Raw genomic sequence first — 24,454 nt, 5'->3', positions numbered from 1 at the left:
ATCTTTGCGACCACAGGAGTTCTGCCATGGTGGGATGAGAGCTCGACCACACAAAACTCTCCCCCCACCCTCCTGAGAAGCTGGCCTTCTTCCTCCCTCCCCACTCCCACCGGCCCCTCTCCCCCCCCCCACCTGGGTCCAGTGGTGGGATTGAAATAATTTACCAACCGGTTCTCTGCCCTAATGACCTTTAGGGTCAGCAGGGCTCGGTGGTCATGTGATCATGTGGGCGCGGCCAAGTCTATGTCACTCAGGTTGATGGGCGCTTCACCTTAGTTATTACAATGGTAATAAGGATGAACCAGAGAGGCAGTTTCTGTAAGCAGGGCAATCAAGATGAGGCTAGAAACAACACCAGAATGTTTCCTTCCTGCCTTCCTTACAGGATTAGCCCTGTAAAGTGGGAAAAAACAAAATGAGATTTCTTCCAACAACCGGTTCTCTGAACCTCTTAGAAAGTTACCAACCGGTTCTCCCAAATCGGTGCGAACCGGCTGAATCCCACCACTGCCTGGGTCCCCTTACCTTCCCCTTCTTCTGCAGCTGCCGCCACCTGTTGGCTGAATCCAGGCTGGACTAGAAAAGCTCCCTGCCAAAGACTGAACTCTCACTAACCTCCACTTTTGCTTTCACTCAAGAGGAGCCAGGCGGTGAAGGGAGCTCCAAGTTCTGTCACCAGCTCTCCATCTTCATAAAGGGGGTGGGGAGGAGGGTCCTGGTGGAAAGACGCCCACAGATGTAGGGAGGCAAGAACCCCACAGATTCACAGCCCCCAGGACAGAGTTTCTCCAGCTTGGAAGTTGGTGGACTTCAACTCCCAGTGTGCCCCAGCCGGGACGTTGAGAAGCACCGATCTGCCTCATCCACGCATCCCTCCCTCTATCTGTCCATCCATCCGGGTGTTTCTCATCTTTTGTGACTTGAAGATTGCAACTCCCAGAATTCTCCAGCCAGCATGTTGGGACTCCCTGATCTTTTTCTCTCCATCTCTCCCTCCATCCCTCTCTCCTTCCTGACCTCCACCCATCCATCTTTCCAATCCATCCATCATCCCTCCCTCCCTCCTTCTTTCTAATCCATTCATTCATCTTTCCAGTCCACCCACTCAACCATCTATCATCCCTCCCTCCCTCGTTCTTTCTAATCCATTCATCCATCTTTTCAATATACCCTCATCCATCCATCCATCATCTCTCCCTCCCTCCTTCTTTCTAATCCATTCATCCATCTTTTCAATATACCCTCATCCATCCATCCATCATCCCTCCCTCCCTCCTTCTTTCTAATCCATTCATTCATCTTTCCAATCCACCCAGCCTCTATCATCCCTCCCTCCCTTCTTCTTTCTAATCCATTCATCCATCTTTTCAATATACCCTCATCCATCCATCCATCATCTCTCCCTCCCTCCTTCTTTCTAATCCATTCATCCATCTTTTCAATATACCCTCATCCATCCATCCATCATCCCTCCCTCCCTTCTTCTTTCTAATCCATTCATCCATCTTTTCAATCTACCCTCATCCATCCATTCATCATCTCTCCCTCCCTTTCTTTCTAATCCATCCATCCATCTTTCCAATCCACCCAGCCTCTATCATCCCTCCCTCCCTTCTTCTTTCTAATCCATTCATCCATCTTTTCAATCTACCCTCATCCATCCATCATCTCTCCCTCCCTCTTTCTTTCTAATCCATTCATCCATCTTTCCAATCCACCCACTCATCCATCCATACAACTATCCATCCATCTTTCCAATCCAACCATCCATTTGAGGTCTGGATTCCTTTTTCTGAGTACACACAGCCCCCCTTCCTGAGAAAGGAGAGGTCTCAGGCTCCCCCCACCCAATCAGGGTTTTTTGTTCCTCTGGAGCCTGGCTTTGGCTCACAACTGGAAGAGGAAGGGCAGTGATGATGGTGCGGGGGGGGGGGAGAGGGAAGATGGCCACTTCTCTCCTCCTCTTCCTCCAGTCAGTTAGCCAATGGAATGTGTATGACTCATCAGCTGTGACTTATGCTGTGGTTGCTGGAGGTTCCTAGCTGTGTTCCTGCTACCGAAGCGGTAATGTCAGATGTGCCTCCTTCAAAACCCAAGAAAGGAAACCACCAACTCCATGGTTTTAGAGAAAAAAGTACTTTTACTGGATATGAACTGATAGCAACGAAAGTAAAGCAAGGTCTGAGGCTAAAGGCGTGCAATTTTACATATCAAAAGTTTACCCAAATCCCTCCCCCACCAACAACCCCAAGCTGAATGTCCAATCTCCAACGCCCAATGGTGTCACGTGGGGTGCATCTCCAGGTGGCTTCACCCATCTGGTACGCAGAGACGGTTGACCTTGACCAGGCCTAAACAAGCCCATTCAGCATGCGCAGAGAGCGAAACCCCCTTTTCATTTAGAGACATCTCCACCAGCACGTTTCCCCTCCCAAATACCGAAACCCCTCCCCCCGTTACAGCCGATAGCAAGCTAGCGATAGAGAGGCTGACAGGTACTGAAGAAAATAGGATACCGTTACCGCATCCCAGGACGCAAACAATCCCACAGCCGCTAAAAATTCAACGTGATGTGGAGACCGTCACCTCCTCACTGGGAATGCTCAGAACTCCATTATTACACACGGCTGACACCCGTATTCTATATGCCGTCTGGTACGTCAGACCTTCAAGCTGATACCTAGGAATCTGGGTCTTTACTTCACTCCACGGGCACTTTTTAATATCAGCCTCCACCGTTCTGTACTCCAACTTGTACTCCTTGACCACAACTCCTGAAGCGACGATGCTGGGACTCTTCCAGTCCACAGAGATGGTAGAAGATGTTGCCTCAATTTTTCTTAATTCCTTAGGAGGGCTGGTGGGAAGGGTCTTTATGGGTGGGCTCAGGTCACTGGTTTCACTACGGCCCACCTTGCAACAAGCACTGTACTTGAACTGGTACTCTGTGTTTGGAGCCATATTTTTCAGTAGGGAAGTTTCCCTAGTGCCTTCTACCCTCACTGATTTCCAGTTTTCTTCCCCTGTAATCTTGTACCATACCAGATAGCTGGAGATGGCAGCCCTCCCATATTCCGCTGGCTGAAACTTCAGCTGAAGGCTGTCGTGTCTCAGTTCACTGACCAGGAAAGGGAGAGGTTTTGAGGGCAACTCAAAGTTCTTGCTGACCAGCTCTCCATCTTCATAAAGGTATACTGAGGCTCCTGGGGTGTCCACATCTGGGAGTGAGGCCACAATAAAGCGGACCTTCTCATTTGGTTGATTGATACTGAAAAAGCCTCTGATGGACTTGGCAGCTTGGCGAGCATTGCGGGTCCTCTCCTTGTCCTCAAACCAGGCCAGGCCTTTCTTGACCTCGGGTGTGGACTTTGTGGACTTAATCGATACTTGTGAGAATCGCTCCTGAAGCCATTCCTGTAAACTCAAGAGAAATGGCTCCTCCTCATGTAAAGAAGTGAATACAAAGGAGACCACATATTCATTCTGTGGGTCAAGAACTAGTTTTTCCAGCTTGTTCTGAGATGAGATAACGTCCATATCATCTAGGATAGTCAGACAAGAGTTGACATGGTTAATTTCTCTTTCCTTGGTGTCCAGAAATTCACGGAGCCTTTGGCTGTTGAAGGGTGACAGTTTGACAGACGTCAAGAGGTCCACTAGGGTCCCTTCCCCCTGCCACCATTCCCGGATGGAAGGCAACTCTCTGGCCAGCTGTTTTTGGAAAGTCTGCCTGTGTTGCTTGCACAGATCGTTGAACTGCAAGATCTTCCTCTTGATCTCAGGGAAGATCTCAGCAATGGGATCATTGGCTAGATCATTGCTTTGCATCTCAATGTCATTGAGTTCCTCCAAGATCTTTTCAGCATCAGAGATCAACATTAGGCTGATCTCATGGACCATCTTAGCTGCTCTGGGGTCCAGCTTGCTCAGTGGGTAGAGCCAGACCCGCACTGGCACAGCCTTCTCTCCATCTTTCCCTAACATTTTTGGTAGAGTTGTGTAAACCTGCATGGCATCTTGGAAAGTCACTGGATTTTTGTCCAAAGAAAAGTCTCCATGGAACTTGCAATTGAAATTGAGAACATTCTCTTTCTCCTCCTCATTTAGCTTCATATCTGCTTGTCCTGTGATTGATATTTCCTTCTTGATTGTAAGCTGGAGACTTTCTTGTATATCTCTCACTGTCTCCATTGAGGAAGCTTCTCGGTCGAACACAAAGAAGGCCTGGGCTCCATAGAGGATGGCGGTGACCACATGGGTGGCTGTGCCATGCTTAAAGACTGCTGGGTAAGAGATATTCTGGATTCCCAGGTGGCTCATTGTCAGCTGTTCATACTTGGTGGTGGCTTTGTACTGAACGGTGACTCTGGCCTGTTTCTTGGACTTCTTGGTGTCCTGAAGATACTTGGCTGACCCTCCCACTTCAACCAGCCCTCCCAGGAAACTGGCCTTGAGGGATGCTGAGATTTCCAGGGCAGAGGCCTTATCCTCTATTCTGTCAGATGCAATGATTTCAGTGGCTGTCTTGGGCTGAGGCTTGATGGTCAGGTCCTTCTGAATAGAGCTGTGGTCCCAAAGGGTGACCCCTGCACGGAGCACAAGAAAACAGAGACATGAATTGAACACCATCTTCCAAAACACCTGCAACTGGATAGAGGAGCTCCAGAGAAGTGGGACAATAAAGATCATTTCCCCTGGAGGGAAATGAACAAGAGAACCTCTTGTCTGTTCTGCAAACTCTCTCAAACTCCAAAGGCTTTTGACTGAGTAGAGAGGAATGAGAATTGCTCTGCATACATTGATCTCAAGAGAGATTTCAGACTCCCTGGAGAAACTATGTTTTTATTAGGGGTTAAAAAGGGACTTCTGTGTTCAGACCAGGGACTTGCAGTCAGGGGAGGCAGGGGAGGCAGGGCCTCACCACGGTCATCATGAAAAGAAAAGAAATTGTAAAAGGAAAAAGGCTGAGATAGTTGCTGCCAGAGTCACAATGGATGACTCTGCTAAGTGCTTGACTGTTTTAAAAAGCCTCTTTAAAAACTGCCCTCTGCAGGAGGAGGCGAGAGAACCAAGGGCCTCATTTAGTCTGACTTTATGATCACTCGAGCAGAGTTAAGCAAGGGTTAAAAGCCGAAAAGTTCCTTATGTAGATGAGGCAGGTGGTTCTCTCGCCTCCTCCTGTAGAGGGCGTTTCTTTAGAGGCTTTTTTTAAACAGTTAAGCAGAGTCATCCATTGGGGGCTCTGGCAGCAGCTAACCCAGCCTGACCTCAGCAGCTCTTGCCTTTTTCCTTTTACATTTTTACATTTTCATCATGGCAGACAAGAGGAGAGTTGAAATCCTCTGTGATTGTGAAGCAGCTGGAAAAGGTATGTGGGTCGGAGGGAGGGGGAGGAGGTCAAAATTCATGTAATTTGTAAGTAATTTTTTATTGTAAGTAATTTGTGTGTGTGCATGTGTGTGTGTGTTTGTTTCTTCACTCAAACAAACTCTCTCTCAATTTGAGAGTTTGTTTGAGAAGAGAGGGGCAGCCTTGTTTGAGAAGAGAGGGGCAGCCCGCCAGCAGAGGTGGGTCTTTTACCTGCCTCTGCTGGCGGGCTGGCTCTTTCTTTCTTTTGCCCACTGTGCCCCCCCTTCCCTTTCTCCTCACCCCCCAACGGGAGCCCTGTCTTGCTCCCCTCCCCCTTTCCTCCTCCTCCTCCTCCTCTCCCCTTTTTTCGCCAGCTGCAACTTAGCGAGGAGGCACAGCGGGGCCAGCTCGCTGGACCTTGCCACGCCGGGGGAGGAATGAGACCCCATTGTCCTGCGGAGCCCACCGCCGCTTGAGCGGGGAGGACGAGGAGGAGGAGAAGAGCGGTCAGGCCTTGTGCCGGCCAGGCGGCCAGGCAGGGAGTAGATTGGGTGGGAGGTGGGTGGGCTGGCTGGCTGGGAAGGGGGGATCATGGCCGCTCAGGTGGCCCCCGCCGCCACTACCAGCAGCTTGGGTGTCCCGGCTCCGTCCGAGTGAAGAAAGCGGAAGATTGTTCACCAGAGGAGGCGGGGGGGGAGCAAGGTGGTGGAGTGCAGCGACAGCGAGAAGCAGCGTCCCCGCTGCTGTGTCCAACTATTCTAAAAAGGGAAGGGATTTTTCAGTAGCAAAATCCAGGGGCACGGGTGGCTCCCTCCCTCTACTCCCAAGAATGACAGTAACTCTTCGTCCCCCCTCCCCATGTGAGGAGACCACAGTGAGAAGTCGGTGCCTTTGCTGTTCCTCCCAGGTGTGAGCTCATCTTTACGTTCCTGCCCTCCCTCCAAGAGAGAGCACTGCTGGGATTTTTGGACCCACGCCCCAGTACCCGGAGGCCCTTGATGGTAGCTGGGATGTCAGCATTGCTGGCCTGCTGCCAGCTGCCCACACATTTCCGTTGGACACAGCGGCGGGGACACTGCTTCTCGCTGCCTCCATGCTCTGCTGCCTCGCCCCCCTCTCCGATGAACAATCCTCCGCTTTCTTCAGCTCGGACAGAGCTGGGACACACAAGCTGCTGGCGGCAGTGGCGGGGGCCACCTGAGGGGCCATGATCCCCCCTCCCCAGCCAGCCAGACCACCACCCCCGTCTAACCTACTCCCCGCGTCTCGTGTCTATGGCGGACACAGCACCGGGGTGTCCGAACGCCCTGCCCTGTGTCCGACATAGGGCAGCTTTTGCCCGCTTGCCTCACCAACCATAAACTTAACCCACGTCACTAATTCAGACCTTCCCCCAGTGGGAAGCAGCAGCCGCACAACTTCAGAATTAATGTCCCTTGCATCGCCATCTTGGCTGGGAGCTCACTTCCATTTGTAATCATTTTCCAAAACTTTTCACTGACTTGTTTGGAATGAGGAGACCTATCTGTGTGCATGGCCAAAGGTTGGATTGGCATTCTGGGCAGTTCCTATCCAAGTAGGTGCCTGTAGGTCCAGGAGCCAAGACCCAAAGTGACCCTGTGCTGATCCTGTGCATCTATGGTAGGCCCATCTCCCTCCCTCCCTCCTTCCCGAGACCTATCAGCCTCTCTCCAGTTCCTACCTGGGATGAGCAAATCCTTGCGACAGTCGTACAGCATCCCCAGCTGGAATGGGCGGCCCAGGGCAGGGATCTCAACGATGTCTTCTGCCATGACTATGCTCAGCTTCTATGCGTCGGTGATGCTTCTGCTGTCCTGCAAGAGAGAAGATTCACCTGGAGGAGGCAAAGACTGACCAATGGCTCTGCGAGATGTGTGGAGGACAGTACATGCCCCTGACTGAACCACGGGTGTCCCCCTCTCCAACAGCTCGTAGGAAGGTGTTCCAAGAATGCACCACTGGGTGCACTGCAGACCACATCGCGAAAGAGTTTGGGGTCCCAAAGGTGCCTTTTCAGGAGGCAAGTGGAATTTTTTGTCTGTTTCTTTTGAAGATGTTTCACTTTCATCCAAAAAACTTTATCAGCTCTGACTGGATGGTGGACAATGGAAGGATTTATACTCCTTGCAGACAGCTGGAGTATACGATACTTTGCAAGCCATAGACAACAAACCACACAGTGTTCGCACCCCTGTAGACCACAGGTGATCACCCACCTTGGAAACTTTTTGTGGACTTCAATTCCCAGAATTCCTCAACCAGCCCCACTTACCGGGGCATTCTGGGAGTTGAAGGGAAATGCTGTGGATAGAGTATAATTTAGACTTCATCAAGGCATTCGACAGAGTAGACCACAAACGAATTCTTGGTAAGTAGAAAACTGTGGGGTGGATTGAAGATGGATTTGTAACTGTTGGACTCAATGGTTAATGGTACTACATCTACATGGAGAGGAGTAAGCAGTGGAGTCCAACAGCAGCCAAAAGAGTTAACATATTCCTTGGTTGTATAAACCGAGGGACAGAATCAAAATCATGTGAAGTGTTAGCACTCCTTTAGAAATCCTTAGTAAGGCTACCCCTGGAATAACTGCATCTAGTTTTGGTCCCCACATTAGAAAAAAAGACGTTGAGACTTTGGAAATAGTCATCCTAGAGCAACTAAGACGATTAAAGGCCTGGAGGCTAAAATATATGAAGAACGTTGCAGGAATTGTTTATGGCTAGTCTAGAGAAAAGAAGGATTAGGGACTACATGGTAGCAGCGTTCCAGTATTTGAGGAGTTAAAATTTATTTAGATATGAAAAAATGTTAATGAATGTAAAAAATTGTTGAGAGAATATTTTGTCTTTAATATGAATAAGGGCACATCTATGGAAATGGTTTGGGATGCAAGTAAAGCGTACATGCGAGGAGTCCTAATAAATTTAAATAGGTTACATAGACGTAAACAGGGGGAAAAAGAAATGAGCTAGAGGAAGAGATTAGGAAGAGAGAACAGGAGCTAATATTAAACCCAGGAGATAAGAAGATTAAAGAAGCAATTGCCTTATTACGAGCGCAATTTAATATGCTGATGTCAGACCAGGTAGCTACTAATTTGTTATATGCAAAACATAATACTTTCTGTAATGCAAATAAACCTGGTAGATGGTTAGCATACTTGACTAGGAAGAAACAGAAATCTCACAACATATCGAAAATACATTATAAACAGAAGGAAGTGTATCAACAGGATGAGATTCAAAAGGCCTTTCGTGAATTTTTTACAGGATTGTACACAAGTGACAAAATACAAGGTTCAGATATAGATAGATACCTGGACAAAGAAAAAATACCTATAGTTAAGGACGAGCAGAGGGAAAGATTGAATCAACCAATAACCTCGGGGGAAATCCTCCAGGTAATTAAACAGCTAAACAGCTAAATGTAGGGAAAGCACCGGGTACAGATGGTTTGACAGTGGCTTATTACAAAAATCTACAATTAGAAATGGTAGAACCCCCTTAAGGAATTATTTAATAAAATCCAAATGGAATGGAAGGTACCCCCATCTTGGAAGACAGCTTTCATACTCCTGATACCTAAAGAAGACCAAGATCTTAGTCAACCAAAAAATTACAGACCTATATCATTACTTAATATAGATTATAAAATTTTTACAAAAATATTAGCGAATAGGTTAATGTTGGTTATTCTGCAATTGATTCATAATGACCAAACCGGTTTTATACAAGGGAGACAAATGAGAAGTAATGTAAGACAAATTGTTAATATACTGGAATACTTGGGAAAGAATAATCAAATCCCTGCAACACTTATATTCTTAGATGCTGAGAAAGCCTTTGATCGAGTGAATTGGCAATTTTTATTGAAAATAATGCAAAAGATGCAAATAGGAGAGTATTTTTTACAATCAATTAAAGCAATATATCAGGAACAAACAGCACAAATTATAGTCAATGGAAGTTTAACAGACCTATTTAAAATAGAGAAAGATACGAGACAGGGTTGCCCCCTATCAAGGTTCAAGGTTCAAGGTTTATTAAACTTGTATGCCACCCTATTCCTGGAAGGACTCAGGACGGCTAACAAACCAAGGGGAGGGAATAATACAAACAAAAAAGCAAAAGATAAACAAACAAAAACGGAAACAATTTAAAAGCAGTCAACAGCCACACAATTCAAGTGGGGATGGGAACTCATCAGCCCCAGGCCTGCGGGAACAGCCAGGTTTTGACGGCTTTGCAGAAAGCCTGAAGGGTGGTGAGGGTCCGGATCTCCACGGGGAGGTCATTCCAAAGGGCCGGAGCAGCCACAGAGAAGGCCCTCCTCTGGATGGTCGACAATCGGCATTGGCCGGCGGATGGAATTCGGAGGAGGCCTAGTCTGTGGGATCTAATAGGTCTTTGGGAGGTAATTGGCAGCAGGTGGTCTCTCAAGTAACCAGGTCCAATACCATGAAGGGCTTTATAAGTGACGACTAGCACCTTGAAGCGTATCCGGAGACCAATAAGCAGCCAGTGCAGCTCGTGGAGGATAGGTGTAACGTGGGTGTACCGAGGTGCACCCACAATCACTCGCGCAGCTGCATTCTGGACAAGCTGAAGTCTCCGAATGCTCTTCAGGGGCTGCCCCATGTAGAGCGCATTGCAGTAGTCCAGTCTTGAGGTCACAAGGGCGTGAGTGACTGTTGCGAGAGCCTCCCGATTCAGGTAGGGACGCAATTGGTGCACCAGGCAAACCTGGGCAAATGCCCCCCTGGTCACAGCTGACAAATGATGTTCTAAAGTCAGCTGTGGGTCCAGGAGGACTCCCAAATTGCGAACCCTGTCTGTGGGGCATAAAATTTCACCCCCCAGCCTGAGAGATGGAATACATGGCCAATTATTGGGAGGGAAAAACACAAGCCACTCGGTCTTGTCAGGATTGAGTGCAAGCTTGTTTACCCCCATCCAGACCCTAACAGCCTCCAGGCACTGACACATCACGTCAACTGCTTCACTGAGTTGGCACGGGGCGAACAGATACAGCTGTGTATCATCTGCGTACTGGTGATATTTTATCCCGTGCCGCCGAATGATCTCACCCAGCAGCTTCATGTAGATGTTAAACAGGAGGGGGGACAGGACCGAACCCTGCGGCACCCCATACTTAAGGGGCCTAGGGGTTGACCTCTTCCCTCCAACCAACACTGACTGCCACCTGTCCAAGAGGTAGGAGGAGAACCACCGAAGAACGGTGCCTCCCACCCCCACCTCTCGCAACCGTCGCAGAAGGATACCATGGTTGATGGTATCGAAGGCTGCTGAGAGGTCAAGGAGCACTAGGACGGAGGCATGACCCCCGTCCCTGGCTCTCCAGAGATCATCGGTCAGTGCGACCAAAGCAGTTTCCATGCTGCAGCCAGGCCTGAATCCAGACTGAAAGGAGTCTAGATAATTGGTTTCATCCAACGACCGCCGGAGCTGAGAGGCCACCACTTTCTCAACAACCTTCCCAACGAAGGGGAGGTTGGAGACTGGACGATAGTTATTTAGAATGGCTGGATCCAAAGACGGCCTCTTCAGGAGGGGTCCCACCACCGCCGCCTTTAAGTGGGGGGGGGGAGAGCCATTATTGTTTATTATAACCCTGGAATTATTGATGAATAAAATTCGGGGGTCAGATGATTTACAGGGAATCAAGATCAGGCATCAAGAATATAGACTATGTGCATTTGTGGACGATTTGGTTATAACATTAACCCAAACAGAGAAATCTATCAAGGTTTTAATGAAAGTGATTAATCATTATGGCCAAGTATCTGGATTTAAAATAAACCTAGGAAAAACAAAGATGCTAGTTAAAAACATGAACACTAATCAAAGGGAAGACTTAGAAAAAATGACAGGATGTGAAATAGTTAAAAAGGTTAAATATCTAGGAGTCTACATCTCAACCTCAAACGGGAAACTATATAAGTATAATTTTGAGCCATTATGGCATAGTATACAGGCAGAGATGAAAAATTGGGGAAAACTACAATTATCTTTGTTGGGAAGAATAGCAGCAGTGAAAATGAATGTCTTGCCTAAATTTCTATTTCTTTTTCAAATGATACCAATACTTAAAAAAGATGCAAACTTGCTAGAATGGGAATTGACAAATTTGTGTGGGCAGGGAAGAAGCCAAGAATAAAACTTAAAATAATGCAAGATGTATGTGAGAGATGTTTGAAATTGCCAAATCTAAAACTATATTATGAAGCAGTAGTTTTATCACTAATCAGTGATTGGATTAACTCAACAGATGATACAATACTTAATATCGAAGGGCATGATTTGGTATATGGTTGGCATGCTTACCTGCTATATGACAAAAAGGTGGATAAGAATTTTAAAAATCATATTTTAAGGAATGCTGTATTGCGGGTTTGGAAAAAATATCAACATAAACTAAACGATAAGATACCTATGTGGGCAATTCCCAGACATGCAATAGAAAATATAAATATAGTACAAAAACAGGATGTAATCACATACAGACAGCTTCTCACTTTAGAAAGAGGTGTATTACAACTGAAACCCTTGAATGTACTAAAAGAGGAAAAGGTAATTCAAACATGGTTTCAGTATGGGCAATTACACGCCAGATGGAAAAAAAGATCCAAAAATTGGTTTTACGCAAAATGAGGATAATCTACTAAAACAAATTAGGGATCAAAGTCAAATTCATATAAAAAGGTTATACAATGTATTAATAGAAATGGATTCGGAAACAGAATTAGTCAAAGACTGTATGATAAAGTGGGCACAAAATTTTGAAGAACCAATAATCCTGGATACATGGGAAAAGATATGGGTAAGAAATGTAAAATTCACACAAGCCCAAAATTTGAGAGAGAACTTTTATAAGATGTTTTATAGATGGCATTTGGATCCTAAAAAACTGGCCTGCATGTATCCGAATTTACAACCTAAATGCTGGAGATGTGATTGTGTTGATGCTGCATATTACCACATGTGGTGGACTTGTAAAAAGATTAAAAGCATTTTGGATAAAAATATGCTGGGTTATGCAAAATGTTCTTTAAAAAAGGATAAAGTTTACCCCTCAGTTATTCCTGTTAGGTATAACTACTGATTGTACTGTTATAGAGACTAACCTGATTTTGCATTTAATAACAGCAGCAAGACAGCTGGTGGCGCAATACTGGAAGAAGGAAGATTTGCCTACTATTCAAGAATGGACATTGAAAGTAACAAACTTAGCAGAGATGGCCAAAATATCAACGTATCTCAAGGATCACTCAGATGAGAAATATAAACTGGAGTGGAGAAGATGGATTGACTATACTCAAAATAAATATGGGACTAAGAAATTCCAGTTAGTTTATGACTGAAGAAGCAAGGAATGCTATAATCTGTTTAGAGCTAGCCTAACAAAAGAGGAGTTAAAGCTCAAATGAAAGATGATACTAACTTTTTTTAAAGTTTATTTTAGAACATCTTTGTTAAAAATTTATACCCTGCATTTGTTCTGGGAAGTCGGGGGGGGGGGGAGGTGGGGAGGTAAATATTTGTAAAGCCTTTTTTCCCCCCCAAAATTTTTCAATTAAAAAAAAAGGCCATAAGTGATAAACGATTGTCATCATCATGAAAGTACATTCATCATAAATCCTAAGCTACAACACTCAGTGACGGTCCCGGGATCCTAAATAATCAATCAACATAAATCCTACGAGGAAACTAAATAAAATAATACAAATCGTAAAGACACCAGCAACCAAGGGACCGTCCTAAGGAGAAAAGGAGGCGGGGAACAGGAAAGGCGAGGAGAATAAGGGTATCACAGCTTTAATAAAGAGTTCAAGAGTGTTGTGGGAATTAGTTTTTAGCAGAGGGGGGGAAACTGTCCTTGAGTCTAGTTTTCCTAGTGTGCAGAAAATCAAGTCCTCCAATCTCCCCCCCCAAATACAGAGAACCCTGGCCCTCTCCATCCCCCTTCCGTCGTTCCCTCTATCCCTCCACCACACCGCATGGTCCCCATTACCTTCCCCCTCCTTCCTCGGGTCTGTGGCTTAAGCTGTGCCCAGCGGTTGCCCAATTCGGCTACCCGGGGAATCTTCCGGCTGGCTGACAGGGAGGGAGATCTCGCTCTCTTCCACTTTCACTTTCGCTCAAGGAGGAAAGGGTGGGGCATTTGAAGGAAGCTCAGACTTGCAGGAAAGCGAAACCTAAACTTTTTTTGGGGGGGGGTGGTGGGGGAGAAAGTTGTCTTTCGATCCGTACGGAAGAGGACAAAAGTGCAGCAAAGGCTAGAATAATAGTTGGAAGGAACCTTGGAGATGGAGAAAGAAGATTTCCTCTATTAAGAGCTTTTTTTTTAAAAAATTTTTTACTTCTCTATATACAACTATAGGTATACATTCACGTAGTTATTATTCTTTTTTACATTCGTCCTTCTTATACATCTGTCATTCCATTTACAGGGTTATAACATACAGTTTGGGTTGTTTACCATCCCTCGTCTGTTTTGACACCAGCTTCTTTTCCCTTTCTTTTCTCCCTCCCTCCCTTCTCTACTTTCTTCCTCCCTCCTTTCCCTTCCTTCTTCCCTTACCTCTCCCCTCCTCCTCTCTTCCTCTTCCCCTTCTTACCATCGCTCCTTCTCTTTTTCTCCCTTCCACCTTCCTCTCCTTACCTCTATCTTCCTTCCCTCCTCTTCCTCTAATCTCCTCTCCTCCTCTCTTTTTCTATTGTTGTAGGTGTCTCTTCCAGCTTTTAATTTTTTATTTTCTTGGGGTGGTATTTCTGCAAACCCAAAAATAGTTGACTATAATTTCTTGTTCCCTTTCCTTCTCAAATCTATCCTGATTATGTCCCCCCCCCCCGTTGTATCAGTTTTGAATATATACTTATATATTATTATTTTCTTCCCTATCTCACCCCCCCCCCTTTCTACTTCATGGTGTATCATCCAGGTTCCATATCTTCCTCTTCCTTTATTTTCTGTATGTCTTTCTCTAACCATTCATAAAATCTTCCCCATGTCTTGAAGTACACCGATTCCTCTTTAGCCTTTATTTCCAAAGTCAATGAAATAAGGTTTCCCAACTGAAAGCAATCAACCCATGGAACAGAAGTTGCCTTCAGAACAGAGCTTCATCCCTGGAAGCTTTCAAGAAGAGACTGGACTGCCCTCGGTCAGAAATGGGGTAGAGTCTCCTGCTTGGGCGGAGAGGTTGGAATAGATGATCTACAAGGTCCCTTCTGACTCTGTTAAAGTGTTAAAAGAAAAGAATACAGGAGATCCTATACATTTGAGGCAAATGGCTGTCCAACCTCTTCTTGGAGACTTCCAGTATTGGAGCAGCTACAAGTTCCAATGGCAAGCAGTTCCACTGGTTAATTGTTCTCGCTGTCAGGAAATTTCTCCTTAGTTCTAGGTTGCTTCCCTCCTTGATTAGTTTCCATCCGTTGCTTCTAGTCCAGATTAAGGTGCTTTGGAGGATAGGTTCCTCTTTCCTCCCTTGGCAATGCAATTACAGTGGGTTCTGGCACTTAGATCATTAGATATGACTACCCCAAGGTCCTTGACAGAGTGAGGGTCGTCTACAAGATTTTGTCCACCCAGCGTGTATTTTGTGTTCTGATTTTCTTTGCCATTTGTTGGTTGAGATTCGAAGTTGTCAATTGTTTGACCATTCTGACCCATAGTCAAGATCTTTTTGAAGGGTAGCAGCATTGTCGGTGGTGTTAAATAGTTTTACATTGTCAGCTAAGAGAACGCAGTTGCTTATAATATGATCGCAACCCCCAATCACAGTAATCAATAGATTAATCAATTACACTAATCAGTAGATCAGTAATCAGTGAATCAATGTCAGTTAACCAATTAATTAATTGTTACGTTAATCAGTTAATTGATAAATGAATTGTCGTAGACAAACTATTAATTCATCTATTTATCTAGTCCAACCTCCTTCTCAAGCAGGAGACCCTTGCAGAATGTCAGAGTTGGAAGGGACCTTGGAGGCCATCTAGTCCAGCCCCCTTCTCAAGCAGGAGACCCTATACCATTCCAGGCAGATGCCTATCCAGGCCCTTCCAAACAATATGCTGCTCAGACGGCAAAACTCTTTGCTCTTTCTTTAGTTTTCTGTGTCCATGTTTAACTTTTCAGCAAATGTTTCAATGGGACCGAAACAGACACACCTCAAAGAGGATGGAGCTTCAGAAAGAGTGAGAAAGCTCCCTGCAGCTTAAGGTCACCAAGGATGGGAAATTCCCCCCCCCCTTCTTGTAATCATACACACTTTTTTTTCCTATCAGGTACTGTGGGTGTGGTTTGGTTGGGGGTCCCGTGACTGAGTGGGCATGGCTGTGGGTGACATTGAGTTGGCCATGCCCACTCAATCATAGGACACACACCCCCACCAAGCCACACCCACAGAACCTGAGGTGGAGGCAACTAAGGGGATTTCCTCCAGAGGAAGTGGGGGGGACACTAATGGCTGTCCATTAGGGAGTTTATCTGAACCAACCGGTGGGCTACGTTGCCTGGATCTTTATCAGGTTCCAACTAATGCATCCATCACAAACTGAACGTTCTGATTTCTCCAATTATAAATTAATTTGGACACACCATATTGGCACTAACTGGTGAAAAGCCAGTTCTAAAGTTCCCAGGCTTTTCACATTAATATAAGTTTCAGTTTCCAAAACTGACGGTCACATTGTCCAACCAAGATGGGAGCTGGTTGATTGGCAACTCCTCTCCTCCTCTTCCTCCAGTCAGTTAGCCAATGGAATGTGTATGACTCATCAGCTGTGACTTATGCTGTGGTTGCTGGAGGTCCCTAGCTGTGTTCCTGCTACCGAAGGGGTAATGTCAGATGTGCCTCCTTCAAAACCCAGGAAAGGAAACCGCCAACTCCATGGTTTTAGAGAAAAAGTACTTTTACTGGATATGAACTGATAGCAACGAAAGTAAAGCAAAGTCTGAGGCTAAAGGCGTGCAATTTTACATATCAAAAGTTTACCCAAATCCCTCCCCCACCAACAACCCCAAGCTGAATGTCCAATCTCCAACGCCCAATGGTGTCACGTGGGGTGCATCTCCAGGGGGCTTCACCCATCTGGTACGCAGAGACGGTTGACCTTGACTAGGCCTAAACAAGCCCATTCAGCATGCGCAGAGAGCGAAACCCCCTTTTCATTTAGAGACATCTCCACCAGCACGTTTCCCCTCCCAAATACCGAAACCCTCCCCCTGTTACAGCCGATACCAAGCTAGTGATAGAGAGGCTGACAGGTAGTGAAGAAAATAGGATACCATTACTGCATCACACGATACAACAACCCCACAGCAGCTGAAAATTCAGAAAATGTGATGTGGAGATCGTCACCTCCTCACTGGGAATGCTCAGAACTCCATTATTACACACGGCTGACACCCGTATTCTATATGTCGTCTTGTACGTCAGACGTTCAAGCTGATACCTAGGAATCTGGGTCTTTACTTCACTCCACGGGTACTTTTTAATATCAGCCTCCACCGTTCTGTACTGCACCTTGTACTCCTTGACCTCAACTCCTGAAGTGACGATGCTGGGACTGTTCCAGTCCACAGAGATGGTAGAAGATGTTGCCTCAATTATTCTTAATTCCTCAGGAGGGCTGGTGGGAAGGGTCTTTGTGACATTACTTTTCATCTGTCTCCCCTGTATAAAACCTGTTTGGTCAGTGTGTATCAATTGTTGAATAACCAATATTAACCTATTTGCTAATATTTTAGTAAAATTTTTATAATCTACATTAAGTAATGAGATAGGTCTATAATTTTTTGGTTGGGTAATATCTTGATCTCCTTTGGGTATCAAAGATATAAACACTGTCTTCCAAGATGGAGGCACCTTACCTTCCGTTTGAATTTTATTAAATAGTTCTCTAAGAGGTTCTACCATCTATAACTGTAAATTTTTATAGTAAACCGCTGTCAAACCATCTGTACCTGGTGCTTTCCCTAACTTTAGTTGCTTAATTACCTGCAAAATTTCCCCCGAGGTTATTGGTTGGTTCAATTTTTGCCTGTGCTCTTCTCTAACTGAGGGTATTTTCTCTTTATCTAAGTATTTGTCTATATCTAAACTCTTAATTTTATCCCCTTTATACAATTCTGTAAAAAATTCCCGAAATGCCTTTTGAATCTCCTCCTGTTGAAACACCTCCTTCCCTCTATAAATCAGTTTAGTTATATTTCGAGTTTTCCTTTTTTTCCTAATCTGATAAGCTCACCATCTGCCAGGTTTGTTTGCGTTACAAAAAGTATTGTGTTTTGCATATAATAAACTAGTGGCTACCTGGTCAGAGATCAACATGTCAAATTGAGATTTTAATATGGTAATTGCTTCCTTAACCTTTGTATCACCTGGATTCATTGTTAACTCCAACTCTTTCCTCTTAATTTCCTCTTCCAATTCTGTTCATTTTAGCCCTTGTTTATGTCTATGTATTTTATTTATATTCATCAGCACTCCTCTCATATACGCTTTGCTTGCATCCCATACAAATTCCATAGGTGTACCCTTATTCATATTCAAAACAAAGTATTCAGATAACAATTTTTTACAATCATTAATGTACTTTTCATATCTGAATAAGTTTTCATTCAGTCTCCAAGACCGTCTTGCCTGCACTGTCCTTCCCAATTCCATCCAGACTGGGTTATGATCCGAAAGGACCCTAGCTGCAATCTTTGTCCTCTTCACCCTAGAAAGTAAATCATTAGTGATTAGTATAAAATCAATCCTTGAAAGGGATTGATGTCTATCAGAAAAGAAAGTGAAATCATATTCCTCTGCGTTTCTTTCTCGCCAAATATCTCTCAATTCAAAGTCGTCCATCATGTCAAAAAAAGGTTGGGTAGCTTAGCTCACATTTTAGTATTTGGGCGAGAGGTCTTCTTATCTCTTTTAGTGTCTATCACACCGTTCCAGTCACCCAATAGTATACAAGACCTATAGTCCCACTGTACTAATTTAGCATGAAGATTTCTATAGAATCCGTCTTGCTGTTGATTAGGAGCATAAATTCCCAAAAGTAATGTTTTTTCCCCTTCTAAGATTAGATCTAGCGCGATATATCTTCCAAAGGGATCTACTTCAAGTAGTTCAGCTTTGATGTCTTTTCTTAAGTATACGACTATACCATTTTTCTTTTCCATAGCAGAAGTTACAAAATGTTGACCAAGTTTGGGGTTAAGCAAATATTTTTGATCAGTTGTTTTGATATGAGTTTCTTGCAAACAAATTATATCATTCTTAAACTGTTTAAGATAGTGAAATATTTTCTTTCTCTTCTGTAGAGAATTCAGTCCATTGACATTCCATGTTAGAATCTTAGTTGTCATTTTTGGTTACCTGAAGCTTTTTCAGAGCCTCTTGCATGGCCTGTTTAACCTTTGGCCTAGCTCCTCCCACGGCTTCTGAGCTTGTTGCTGTAACTCCTTGATCAATGGCCGGTGATTGTTGAGGTTGTTGCCTTTTAGCTTGTTTTTCCATTCGTCTGGTAGTCATACAGCTAGGTCTTTGTTCCATAACACCTTGCCCTTCCGGGGAGGGGAGATGGTACATCTTGTCTGGTAGTTGTGTAGTTTGCTGTTTATCTTGTCCTTCTTGTGGTCTTTCTCCATATCCAGATGGTGCAGAGTGTCCCACCTTCAGAATATTGTGATAAAAATCTCGAGCTTTCCATACAGAGTTAAGACGATATCTTTGCCTGTCAAATGTAAATATAATACCAAATGGTGCATCCCATCTGTACTGTATCTGACGGTTTCTGAGTTCTTCCACTAAAAAAGCATTGTCTCTCCTGGCTCTTAGCATTTGAGGTGGTATTTCTTTCAAAACAATCAAATCCTGGCCCCCAATTTGAAGCCTAGTGTTATAGGACTCTTGTAGTATCATGTTTCTGAGCTCTCTTGTGGTGAAGTATATAACTATGTCTCGGGGAAGTTGCTTCTGTTTTGCCACCCAAGAATTAACGCGATAAGCATTATCGATCTGCCAGTCAAAGTTGGACCCCGGTCTTCCCACCAGACAATCAAAAGCTTCTAAAAAAATCTGTTTCAAGTTCTCCTGTTTATCCTCACGCAACCTCCTGACTCTTAATGCCAGCTCCATCTGCCTGTACTGTATCATAATAATTTGTTTTTCAGTGTTTTCAACTTTTTGTTGCACCACCTCAGTTTTGGATGTCAAATTGGTATTAGCTTCATTAAGATCCTCTAGGTTATCTTCAATTCCAGAAACATGTTCTGTCAGTACAGTTACAAGTCCCAGCATATTATCTTTTATTTTAGCAATCCTAGTATCAAGTTTATCATATAAGTCCGCCTTAAGCTCTTTTATCTCCTCCTTTATCTCCTCTCTGAATTCTCTAAAAGTTTCTAAATTCTCCTCTCTAAATTCTCTAAAAGTTTCCAAAAAAAGTTATTTCATTAGCAAATCTCCAGTAGGGGGCATAGAGGGTGGAGGCTGCAACTTTGTGCCAGGTATTGGAGATGTACTTCTAGGAGGAGGTTTCAGCCCAGGATTTAATTTTGAGGCCATTATAAGTCTTAACTTCAAGCAATTAATCAAACTCTACTGGCCTGCTGTGCAGGTATTCAATCACCCCTTTGTTAGCTCCTTAGGACTTTTCAGAAAGTTTCAGGGAAAAAAAGCATTGTAACGAAGCAGCTCATCATATTCAGCGCCATTTTGGACTTCTCTATATCAGAAATATATATTAGCAAAGTTGACAAGAGGAAAGTCTTGTAGAATCTTCAGAGAAATGAAACTAATTAATAAGAAGCTGCTGGCCGGCTGTTCCTTCCCTTTGAAGTTTTATCGCTGTTCTTTGCAAAAAGATTAGGGAGGTGGCATTGTTACGGAGAATACACCATCGCCATTTTAGGAGCCTTTTTTTTTTTTTAGATAACCAAATTAACAAAAGAAGCTCTTGTGAAAAATGAAGCTAGGATTTAAATAAGCAGATGAGGTTCTCAGATACGGACTCTGCTTGTATTAAAATCAGATAGATAGTTCAAATATTGTTCTAAGTGGGAGGATCTTACTTTGAGCTGGAAAAAAACAACTGTAGATTTCCGGCACGGAGATGATTCAGCCTCGGCTGGCCCCCCCTCTCTTCGCAGACAAAAAATCTGCAAAGATCAAAAGAAAGCACTTGCCAGCTGGATCTCTCTCCTCCCCTTCTTGCCTGAAGGGTGAGATATCTGTCAGATGTCTGGGCAGATAACGCGACCAGGAACTCAGGAGCAGCTCTATTAAGCTGCCACCATCAGCAAGGTCCCGCCCAGGAAGTCCCTTCTTTATTGTCATGGATGCGTGGTCCAAGTGGGTTGAGCTCTTCCACATGAAGAGCACAACCTCTGGGGCCACTATCCGCATCCTTGACTCCCTATTCACCACCCATGGTCTTTTGGATGTACTGGTCTCGGATAACGGCCCCCAGTTCTCCTCCTCTCAATTCCAATTCAATTCTGGCCTCGGCATTCACCATGCTCCTGTGGCCCCGTTCCACCCTGCGGGGAATGGCTTGGCAGAGCATGCTGTGCGCTCCATCAAGGAGCCCCTCTGTTGCATGGCTCCGCTGCCCTGGTCTACCTGGCTGTCCACTTACCTATGTTCCCAACACACCACTCCTTGCCCCATCTCCAGTAAATCTCCTGCGGAGCTCCTTATGGGCCACAAACTCCGCACTACTTTAGACCGTCTCCACCTCCACTACACCCCTTCCTCTGCTTTCCTGCCTTCCCCCCCTCGGGCTTTTCTGGTGGGTGAGGGGGTGTTCGCCCAGAACTTTGTGGGCGACCCAAAGTGGATTCCTGGTGTTATCTCGGACGTAACAGGGCCCTGCTCCTACAGGGTCCTACTCGGTGATGGGAGACATTGGCAGAGGCATGTAGACCACTCAGCCGGCGAGTTGCAGAGGGGCCCATGGACCATCCAGCCATTCCAGAGACCTCCGGCCCTAACAATGCCGCCTGCTGGCTCGACCAACAAACCACAACCACCTCCGAAGCTGCACAGTCCGCCTCGTTCTCGCCGGGACATTTACCTTTGCAAACTGGCGCCATGGCCAGAGTGGGCCCTCCAGCGTTGCTTCTGCAGCCAATCCAATGTCACAGAGATGCTCACACTCCTCCTTCAGTGGCTGCCACACTCTTACTGAGACGCTCTCAGCATGTGCACAGATGCCCGGACAACTTTCATGAATATGCTTATGCAGTCCAGGGGGAAAGGGGTGTTGTGTCCTGGCCAGCAGATGGCGCTGTGCAAGGCACCTCTGATTGGCCAGGACGTGCCTGACTCTTGGCAGGAGAAACCCTGTACGCCCATTGGTTCCCTGTCTGACAGCTCGCTGTATAATTAGCTGTCAGGCGGTGGTTTTTCGTTGCCTGTTACTTGACTAAGTTTCTGTTGAATAAACCATTCCGTTGATCTCAGACCAGTCTCCTCAGTCATTATTTCAGACTACAAAAATTGGAGTCTAAGAATGCACCAGGAAGGGGGGGGTCCGTTGGCACTGGATTCTCTCGCCTGGCGGGGGCGCCTTCTTCTCCTGCGGAGGACTCTGGGAGGATCAAAGGAAGGGGGAGGAGATGCTCACAGGGTCCTACCAGGATTTGAGAGCCGGAGAGCCACCATTCCCAAACCACAGTGAGAGGACCCGAGCGGAGATATATGAAAATAAGAGCAAACCCCCTCACCCTTCTAGCACTGAGATGTTAGCTAGTTGGGTCACAAGACGTCTGCAAGAAAACCACCATGCTCAGAGCACCCCAAGGACCCCTTCAGTCCAAGAACTGCCAACTTTGGAGTCCAGCTACCCATCCCTGATGCCCTGTTCCACCCCAAAATCCACGCCCTACCAGTTCCCCAGGTTGCCACCCTCCAAAGACACGTGGGAGGAGCAGCGTTGCCCCCAAAGCGCCCAGCCCCACTCACCACAGTCTTCAAATATACTTTTTTATTTTCATTTTCATAACAAACAATCATATGTATACTATTACATAGCCAGTATCCTATTGTATTAAATAGCAATTACATCAGTTCCTCTTGTCATCAACACCCAAAAATATAAAAACCCATTATTAGCTCTTCTGCTCTCCATACATCTCTTTCTTCTACCTCTCTCCTACCTCCTTTCTTCCCTCCATCATCCTTTTCTACTCTACTTCCCCTTCCTTTCTCCTTCTCCTCTCTCTTCATTCCACTCCTCCTTATCCTCCTCATCTTCCCCCCTTACCCTCTCTCTTATCCCTCTCTTCCTGTCTTTCTTCTCTCCTCTGTTTCCCACTCTTCCTCTCATTGGTGTATTTCAGCTTCTGAGCAAACTCCATTCTATGTTGATGGTATTTATACTTCCATAACAATATACTTAACATATCCTAGTTTTAAAGAAAAAGTAAGAGAAGACAGTATACATGTGCAATCATATTACATTAAAATTTAACACCCCTGGTCCAAACTCCCTCCCTCCCCCCAACCCCCCAACCCCCCTCCCCCAGCCTTCCCTCCCCCAACTTCCCAGAACCCATACACGGTATAAATCTTTAACAAAAACAGTCTAAAATATATTTGAAAAAAGAATAGAAAATTGATAACATCTTTACATTGAGCTTAGCGCCTCCTTGCTAAGCTAACTTTAAACAATTTATATCATTCCTGATCTTAATCATAAGCTATCTGGAATTTCCTAGTCCCGTATTTATTTTGTATAGAATCAATCCATTTTTTCCCGTCTCGTTTATCCTTATTTATTTTGTATATAATCAATCCATTTTTTCCAGTCTCACTTAAATCTCTCATTTAAGTGATGTTTAAGATATGCAGATATTTTAGCCATCTCAGCTAAATTTGTGACTTTCAGTGTCCATTCTTGAAATGTAGGCAAGTCTTCCTTCCTCCAGTATTGCCCCACCAACAATCTAACTGCAGTTATTAAGTGCAAAATCAAATTAATCTCTACAGCTGTACAATCAGTAATTATACCTAACAAAAATAACTGAGGAGTAAACTCTATTATTTAAAAAAAAACCAACAACAACATTTTGCATAATCCTAATTTCATCTTCCAGTCCTGTTCACTTTCCCCCTTGTTTACGTCTATGTAATCTATTTAGATTTATCAAAGCTCCTCTCATATACGCTTTACTTGCATCCCATACAATTTCCATAGATGTACCCTTATTCATATTGAAAACAAAGTATTCTGCTAACAATCTTTTACATTCATTAGTATATTTCTCATGTCTAAATAAATTTTCATTCAATCTCCAAGACCTTCTTGCTTGTGTCACCCTCCCAACTCCATCCAAACTAGATTATGATCTGATAAAACTCTGGCAGATATCTTTATCTTCTTCACCCTAGAAAACAAATCATTGGGAATTAGTAGATTGTTGTTTTTTTAATTGTTGATCTATTCGTCTGGTAATCACACGGTTTTGTCTTTGCTCCTTGGCTCCTTGTACTTCTGAGGGAGAAAGATGACCCATCCTTGTTGATAGTTGTGTAGTTTGCTGTCTATCTTCTCCTTCTTGTTCTCTTTCTCTAGGTCCAGGTGGGGCGGGATGTCCGGCCTTCAGGATATTATGGTAAAAGTCTCGAGCTTCCCATACTGATTTAAGACAGTATCTTTGCCCCTCAAAGATGAATGTTAGCCCAACTGGTGCCTCCCATCTGAACTGTAGCTGACGATTTTTAAGCTCTTTGACTAAAAAAGCATAGTCTTTCCTGGATCTTAGCATTTGAGGTGGTATCTCTTTCAGAACAGTCACTTCCTGACCCCAAATTTGAAGCTTGGCTTTATAGGACTCTTGCAATATCATATTCCTCATGTCTCTTGTAGTAAAGTAAATCACAATGTCCTTAATGATGCCAATACTAATTTGGTATCGAAAATCGACGTGGTGCAACAAAAAGTTGGAAATGCTGAAAAAGAAATTATTATGTTACAGTATAGACAAATGGAGTCTGCACTAAGAATAAGAGGCTTGTGTGAAAACAATCAGGAGAATTTGAAACAGATTT

The 24,454-nt window shown here is 44.7% G+C and overlaps 1 protein-coding gene and 1 pseudogene across 2 annotated transcripts in view; both read right to left on the bottom strand.

The window, feature by feature from the left end:
- LOC148045739 (stonustoxin subunit alpha-like) overlaps window positions 1–13,490 on the bottom strand; it is a 33,194-nt pseudogene extending 19,704 nt beyond the window's left edge. The window contains exon 1 of the transcript XR_015696298.1: window positions 13,405–13,490. The product of XR_015696298.1 is annotated as a stonustoxin subunit alpha-like (transcript). The remainder of the gene's footprint in view (window positions 1–13,404) is intronic.
- On the bottom strand, window positions 1,990–13,511 carry LOC148045738 (verrucotoxin subunit beta-like). Its single transcript, XM_087712335.1, has 3 exons — window positions 13,405–13,511; window positions 7,052–7,184; window positions 1,990–4,586 (listed from the first exon to the last, which is right to left on the bottom strand). The coding sequence occupies exons 2-3, from the start codon at window positions 7,140–7,142 to the stop codon at window positions 2,563–2,565; spliced, it is 2,115 nt and encodes a 704-aa protein (XP_087568461.1). The 5' UTR covers window positions 7,143–7,184; window positions 13,405–13,511; the 3' UTR covers window positions 1,990–2,562.
- Window positions 13,512–24,454: the final 10,943 nt, after the last annotated feature.

The sequence above is a fragment of the Thamnophis sirtalis genome, unplaced genomic scaffold (assembly GCF_051295495.1).
Source record: "Thamnophis sirtalis isolate CommonGarterSnake01/CBP01778 unplaced genomic scaffold, rThaSir2_p1.2 scaffold_4, whole genome shotgun sequence".
Lineage (NCBI taxonomy): Eukaryota > Metazoa > Chordata > Lepidosauria > Squamata > Natricidae > Thamnophis > Thamnophis sirtalis.
The sequence above is the reverse complement of the archived record's forward strand: the minus strand, read 5'-3'. Positions and strand labels throughout refer to the sequence as shown.

Excerpts from the sequence above, each read along its gene's own strand:
- LOC148045738 (XM_087712335.1), bottom strand. The coding sequence starts at position 7,142 with ATGGCAGAAGACATCGTTGAGATCCCTGCCCTGGGCCGCCCATTCCAG. Across the intron at positions 4,587-7,051 it reads CAAGGATTTGCTCATCCCAG|GGGTCACCCTTTGGGACCAC; the intron begins GTAGGAACTGGA and ends TGCTCCGTGCAG.